Source organism: Rhagoletis pomonella, unplaced genomic scaffold (genome assembly GCF_013731165.1).
Source record: "Rhagoletis pomonella isolate Grant_MI unplaced genomic scaffold, Rhpom_1.0 Rhpom_scaffold_00001, whole genome shotgun sequence".
In the NCBI taxonomy this organism is placed as follows: Eukaryota; Metazoa; Arthropoda; class Insecta; order Diptera; family Tephritidae; genus Rhagoletis; species Rhagoletis pomonella.
The window spans coordinates 75,930,923-75,938,298 of record NW_023458555.1 but is presented as its reverse complement, the minus strand read 5'-3'; the positions used below and the strand labels follow the sequence as shown (position 1 = coordinate 75,938,298).

General features: G+C 36.2%; 2 protein-coding genes across 5 annotated transcripts in view; one reads left to right on the top strand and one right to left on the bottom strand.

Annotated features, from left to right (window-relative positions):
- Positions 1 to 7,376, bottom strand: part of LOC118747793 (putative nuclease HARBI1) — a 201,072-nt gene that overhangs the window by 47,183 nt on the left and 146,513 nt on the right. Inside the window, exons 1-3 of one of the 4 annotated variants that reach the window (XM_036481931.1) lie at positions 4,774 to 5,130; positions 4,560 to 4,704; positions 4,416 to 4,487 (exon numbers count right to left, since the gene is read on the bottom strand). The exons of 1 other annotated variant lie outside the window; for it this stretch is intronic. In XM_036481931.1, the coding sequence (XP_036337824.1) occupies positions 4,416 to 4,487; positions 4,560 to 4,704; positions 4,774 to 5,028 (472 nt within the window). In that variant the 5' untranslated portion in view covers positions 5,029 to 5,130. Of the gene's footprint in view, positions 1 to 4,415; positions 4,488 to 4,559; positions 4,705 to 4,773; positions 5,131 to 7,376 lie in introns of those variants that run through there. 2 more of the 4 variants (XM_036481959.1, XM_036481966.1) reach the window with 2 other exon arrangements.
- On the top strand, positions 647 to 1,517 carry LOC118747813 (the record flags this gene model as incomplete). Its single annotated transcript, XM_036481980.1, is given in 2 exon segments — positions 647 to 830; positions 883 to 1,517. Coding segments are annotated over 2 exon segments (733 nt in total), but the record flags the coding sequence as incomplete, so codon positions are not given.

The following is a 7,376-nucleotide window of genomic DNA, read 5'->3' as shown; positions in this document are numbered from 1 at the left end:
CCCCACGAAAATAAGTATGTTTCATTTAAAGTAGATGGTGCCATTGTGTAACAGCTATTCATTGTACTTTGCTCAGTTAATTTCATGTGACACTAGCGAATACCCGGCGTGCTTCGCTGCGCCTTAAAAGTAATTTTGTTTTGTTACTCCCTCTCACAACATTTGAAAATATTATTTAATATTGCTGTACATATTTGTATAGTAGGGAGATTTTTTCAAATTATATAAATATACGTTATTTGAATATTGAATCAATACACGTTTGAGGAAAGGGTGCGATAGTAGACTCCAGTTATAAGATTATAAATTAAATTTCCAAGAGAAAGTCGGTTCTTTACATATTTTCTAATTACCTTCGAAAATATATTAACTCAAAAAAAAATAAACAATGCTTCATAGATCGATTTTTTTAAATCTAACTTCATAAAGTTCTTTAAAAATATTTTGTAAATGAGGCCATAAGAGCTTAGGGGGAGAGTTACAACACAAAAATACATTTAAGGCGCAGCGAAGCACGCCGGGTAATTGCTAGTAGTTAATTAAAATAAAAATTTAAAAGAAAAAAATACAAAAAGCTTTCATATGTATGTCCAGTATTAATTCAATTATAAATAAATTTAACGTACATATATATGCACTTTTACAGGACTAAAGTTGTTACAACACGACAGCAGTATGCTACTTTGTTGGAGCTTTTGCAACAGAAACCAGAAATGGCCCAGGGTTTCTCAAAATGCTCCAAGGAAGAGGTAATGGAGTTCTGGCAAAATGTGGCGAAGGAGCTGGATAGTCTGGTCCCACCAACCAAAGGCGTGTCGAGCTGGAAAAAAGTAATGAGTTGCTGCATGTGTTATAAGTTCGTATAGCATGTTTTTATTTTAGGTGTGGTTCGATTGGAAGGCCTACATAAAGAGGAAGCCATCCGAAAACAAGAAGGAGCAGGCAGCAACAGGCGGAGGACGAAATAGGCAGCACCATTTCAATGAATTAGAAGAGGAAGTCTTTAAGGTGACAGATTTGGAGACCAGCACGCACGGTATCACAGGTACGGTAAGTGTTGGAATACCTTCTGCCGGCGAAGTAGGAAGTTGCGAGGCCGATCCCGACGTATCCATGGTGTCGGAGAACTGCAGTCCATCCCTCCCGAGACGTCCTCCAACTGTCCAGAAGCGAGCCGACACAAGTGCTGCAGAACTTTTGAAAGAACAACTAGAGCTTCAAAAGAATTTCCAACAAAAGAGTGTGGAACACTTTGCAGAACAGAATGCGAAGCTAGACGCCCTCGCTTCGAATATGCAGCGCTTGTGCTCCGCAGTGGAAAGAATGTGCGATGTGAAAGAAGCCGATTTGGAAGAGACCCGCAGGCACCATAGACACATGCAAAATTTGAATGCGGCAAAAAATTACATAAAAAACAAATGCTGGAGGTAAAGCAACGAAGTTTAGAAAAGTTGTCAAGAAATAAATAAATACACTAATTTCATTGAAAACAAAAAATTGATTTTTCTTGTCATCCATGGTTTGTATAATTCCCAACAAGCAAAATAAACATTAAATAAACCTTTTTTTAAGTTTACAATTATAAACATTAAGCTTACAAAACGTTGATTTTTGTTTATAAAACGCTTGAAAGTAAGTGTAATATAATCGAAATGGAACCTTGGTTACAAGCGTATAAATCAGCCTCATTGCGTAAGTCGTAAATTAGGCTAAATTGTACGACTCGACAACATTGGCATTGTTTACTGTCGTGCTGAAAAAAGTAAACGACGAAATTTGTCGAAAACTATACAGTGCTGCCAAGTTTTTCCGTTTTAATACACTAGTCGAGTGGAAATTTTAGGCAATGACGTGAAATTTTCGATACGATTCGACTCTCGAAAAACGACTTGCATTCGACACGACTCTCGCAATGAGGGTGAATATAAACTTATAATAAATGTTCAAAAGAAAGGTTTTTATGAGCGTATAAATTTGTGGTCATAAGCAATAACCGCCTAAGTCGAAAAACCTGAATTCGAGAAAAAACGTTTTAAACATTTGGATGGTAATGTTAACCTTATGGGGAAACCAAAATATGCTCGTCTATAACTTTTTAAAAAGCCTAGCTGGCGAGATGGGGGTTTCACATACACATGGAATAGTAGTTGCAGACCACGATAGCATATTTAACTCAATTCTTTCTTAAGGCCACTTAGGCGGTTATTGCGGTATAAGTAGAAACTTATAATTAAAGTTCAAAAAAAGTTGTTTATAAACGTATGAACATAAACTTAATAAAAATTTCCAAAAAAAGCTTTTCATAAACTTTCCGAAAATTCGCAATAAGATTGAAATTTTGATGAAACTTTTTGAAATCAGATATATTTTTTAAAATTTGTGCAGGCTTTGAAACTTTTATATATGTAGTTTCTGTTAAAGATCGAAGTCAAAACTACTAAAAAAAATAAATAAACTTATAAATAAATTTATCTTGAAAATTATATTCGCGTTAGTGTTCTAGATATAGATAGGGTTGCCAGATTTTGAAAGGAAGAAAGGAGTACATTTATATTTTCGATAGAAAAAAAGCAGTACATGACATAAGAAAGGAGTACAATTTTTTTTTAAATTTTTTGTGCAATTTATTGTTACAAATTACCATTAATTAGGTACAAACAAAGATATCTTAGAAATCTTTTTCAAAGCAACAATAAATGTGAAAAATAAATAACTATATGGGTTGGCTTTCCAATAGGGGTGGTTGTTAAAGAGATGGAGATTGAAGGGGAGTGGACGTGGCACCTTTTCCGACCTTTTTTAGGAGGGCATGAACCGCCATTGACAAAAATGTTACTCCCGACCACCTAGGGCCCCTACGGTTCCCTAGGGACCCCTTAGAAAAATGATAAAAAGTCACAATTTTCACTTGCGTTTTTTCGTTTGAAAAAGGTTGAATATTCATTTGCACGGGACATTTTATATACCCTTGATAACAAACGAGGTGCCTGCCCCTCTTCCGCGGCAACACAGAAAGGAGAATTCTACTTAGTAAGGGTTATAATCCCTAAGCGCGGCCGAAGGCCGCCTACGCAGAAAAGAGTTAAGTGCAAAAATACTTTGGATGCCGAAGCCGGAATTATATCCATAAGAAATGTTATACACTTTTGACGAAGAGAGGGGTTCCTCCTCTCTTCTTCGGCAACACAGAAAGGATGATTTTACGTAGTAATGGTTATAATCCCTAACCGAATTCTACGCAAAAATACTGTTGACGCAAGTGAAAATTGTGATTTTTGGCAATTTTTCTAAGGGGTCCCTGGGACCCATAGGGCGCCTAGGTGGGGGTTGGAGGTGCCGCCCACTCCCCCTTCGCTCACCGCCTCTTCAATGACCGCCCTGAAAGGAAAGAATTCCAGACTCTTCCTGAATGTATGGCCATTTTTTAATTTAAGATTTAATTTAAGGGTTCTTTATAGATTTTGTTAAACAAAGTATTTTTTTGTTAACTTTGTAAATATTTTACTTTAATTTTATTAATTGGTTTTAAAATTTTAATCCTTATTTGCATTTGCCAGCTTTGGGGATAAGTACATGCGGCACACACCTCTTTTTCAGGTGTATTTTTTCTTAGATTTTGTATAAAGAAAAAAAAATGTATAGGGTTGGTCGAATGAATTCCCTCCTAGTGGGAGGAAATTAGCCTATGGTTACAGAAGATATGTAATAAAGTAACCGACGAAGACTTGCGTGCCGCTTGCGCTTTTCTCCCAAACCCCCTGGTAGACCCAAATGAAGGTTAAATTTAAAAACTATACAATAACGAGTTTTTACTTGCGCTTTTCTCTCGAAGTGTTTACCGCCGGTAAACGTTAAAATTTAAAAACAAATTAATAAAAAAGTAAAATCTGTAGATAACTAACAATGAACTACTTTTTTCGCAAAATCTATAGAGGCCAATTTTATTAAAAAAAAAACTGTGCAACAGTTATTATTTTACACCCTGTATATGATAAAATATTAATAGCAGGAAAAAGGAGTACAAAAGAAGTACAAAACTAATAAAGGAGTACATTTCCAGATATTTTTTTTGGGAGTACATGGGAGTACATTGCAATAAAAAGGAGTACGTTTACTCCCAAAAGCAATACGTCTGGCAACCCTAGATATAGATGGTCTTATCTGTGAAGCCGCATCATTATAACTTGATGAAGAAAGCTCATGGTTTTCGTTAGTATACTGTTCAACATTTTCTGAAATATCGTCATTCACGCGATAGTGAATGCAAATGTTATGTAACGCTGCAGCAACGTTAACTATTTGACATACTTTCGAGGGTTCATAATGAAGCTCACGAGCACCCAGAAGGCATCTAAATCGGGTTTTAAATCCACCAATGGTATTTCTAGCCTTCGCATGCCCTTTATTGTAGTTACCTTCAGGACTTCCCGATGGAGGTGATCGGAAGAGGGTCATTAGCCATGGCTCCAGGGCGTATCCAGCGTCTCCTATGGAAAGAATAAACCATTTTATTTTGACCAAAATTCACTAAAATTGGACATATATATGTGTGTATATACCCAAAAGCCATGTGTTTCGTTCACCATCTAGGTACTTCTTCTCAAAAAAATATCGCGCATTGCTGATATTCCATATATGAGAATCATGGTTGCTGCCAGGATACTGCGCATTCACGTAGCGTATTCTCATTTTATTGTCGCATATCTGCAAACAAATTAAATAAGAAACTTGAAGTATATATTTGTAAGTATGTAGATTCTTCTCAAAACCTACGATCATGGCATTGATGCTGTAGTAACCTTTGCGGTTAAAATAGAGAAACTTTTCTTTAGTTGGAGCAACAATTTTAATGTGTTTCCCGTCTACACACAAAATCGCGCCAGGAAATCCATATTTCTGGTAAAAGTCTAACTTGCCTTGTCTTTTTTCATCGTTGCTTAAGTCTAGGTTCACCCACTGAGGGCATAGATGGGTTTGAAGCGATGCTAATAAGTCTTTTAAGACGCAACAAAATGTGGACTGAGCCATTGGAATATCAAAGTCTTTACCCACTCCGTGCTGATAACCTCCCTCCGCAAAAAAACGTAAGACGGAAGACAAGCGATCGAGTAAAGAAATAGGCGCCGACCTTTGTGAGCTTTCACTCCCCTCTAGAACACTCAGGACGTACAAAAAGGCCGCTTTATTTAAGCGGTAATTTTTAATAAACCTGCGTTTGAAAAATATTTTCAAATAAAATTTAACTAGGAAGTTATGGAGTTTCCAATATACATACATTGTTTCTTCGACATCGAGAGGGTTGCTTACGTCCCTCAGTGACTTTCGCTGAATTCTAAGGTCCCATTTGTTTCTCTCACGTTCCTCCTCCGTCACCATAATTGCAAACGCCAGTGAATCCATAGTACTCATATTTGAAAATATCAATAAAGAATATAAGATTTTAGTCTTGTTTCTTCTATTTTGTTTATTTACTACGAGCCAGCTGATTTCGAAACGACAAATTCAGAATTTTGGTTTGGCAGCACCTTTTTCGAGTTCACATGGATTCCGTGATAGCAAATTGCTCTGATTCGTGGCGGACATCGTATTCGTAGCTTTGCTATGATAGATTGCGTGATAGGCCTGATTAATTCGTGTAGCAGAAATTTCGGTTCAATTTATCCAAAGGGCTGTCCCATTGACCCTCAGCGAACTTCGTACACATGAACTAGCAAGCAACAGGTGCCCGAAATCTAAACTAGTCTATTCCTTTAGTTTTAAATTCACTCAAAAAGAAATATTTCGTATACTTTTTACAAATGAGATTGCAAGTATCCAGCAGGTAAACAGCCCATCGCCTAGATGTTTAAGCCTTTCTCAAGGCTCTGTTATACATACTTGGCATTGCTTGAGAGTTGTCACATAAGGAATCTGTTAAATGAGCTTCGCGTATAAGCGGTTACTCAACGCACAGCATTACATACGTAGAAGTCTTGAGAGATTCACAACGGTGTCGTATTGTTGTATGTCGTAAACTTTAAAAGCTTAAATAAATGTCTAGATAACCTGAAACCACAACCAACTACTTTTCAACACTGCGAAAACTCATAATATGACTTTGATGGTACTTTGCGAAACCCTGTAATATATTTTTAGGAGATTGAAGTTAACGTCATACAACAATACGACAGTTACGACACCGTTGTGAATATCGCATCTGTTGGTTTTTGATTTCTACGTAAAAATGGTATAGCAGTACATGCAATGCCAAGTATGCGTTACAGAGCCTTCAGCCATAGTCCTTGTTCTTGCTAACACATAAAACTCGCGGAATTAAAAAACAAAAGCATAAAATGTAAGGATTCTTGAAGAAATTCAATGAAAATTACTACCTGCCTTGTTTTTCGCGTAAACAGAAGAAAAATAATAGAAACATATATTCACCATGGCAGCACCAGAGCAGTATTTTTTCTGTAGTTGCTCATTTTAGTGGCAGCGCTTCGAGCGTTAAGATAGTCATTTTCATTTTGCACAGAAAAGGTAATGAAACAAGTTTTATTTCAATAGTTTACATAGTAAGTCATTTACGTATGCAATTTTATGTAGAATTATTCGATAAATTTCGTTTTACACGATACTTTTTGAAACTATTTTGAGCTAATTATTTTTTGTTTCTCAAAAGCAACCCTGCGTGCTTAGAAGGCGTGTTTACCGATAATTTCATCCCTGGCATATTCATCCCCGAGGAAGGTAGTCGCCAAATTCATCCAAGGTTTTTTACTGGCTCAGTATATCCAGTAAACAAACTTAGATGTTTTTCTTCATCAAATTTGGTCCTCATAAAGGATTAGTGTTGCAAGCAACGCTCTTTCGGCAATTAGGGTGTTGTGCAGCTATTTAATGTGGTGAAAATTATTTAAACACTGGAGATTTATTCACATGAAATTGGAGATAGGGCTGATAGATTTACTATAAATAAATTGTGAATCTGCGAAAATATCTTTTCAGCAGATGAATATGTTTTTTAACTTTTTTCCAGAAAATTTACATACAGGCTCGAAATTATGCGAGTAACATTCAAATATCGTCGCTTGGATGGAAAATTGCCGGAAGCGTCATTTTGACAATTTGTAGTTATAGATGCAGTTATATATTTTAAAGTAAGATATTTCGACTTTTTGTTAACTTGTTTTTGGATATATTCTTTAGTTTCCAAGTAATTGACTAAAATGTTTTCGGCTATTTGGTACAAATTGCGTTAGTATTGCTGTCGTACTAAACTAATCAAGATATTTCAAATAGAGTTACCTGTTCTTCTTTAGTTTCCGACATATTCAGCCTTATCATGAGTGTTTAAGCGACTTATGCATTTCCCGCATAAACAAAGAACAGCGAAC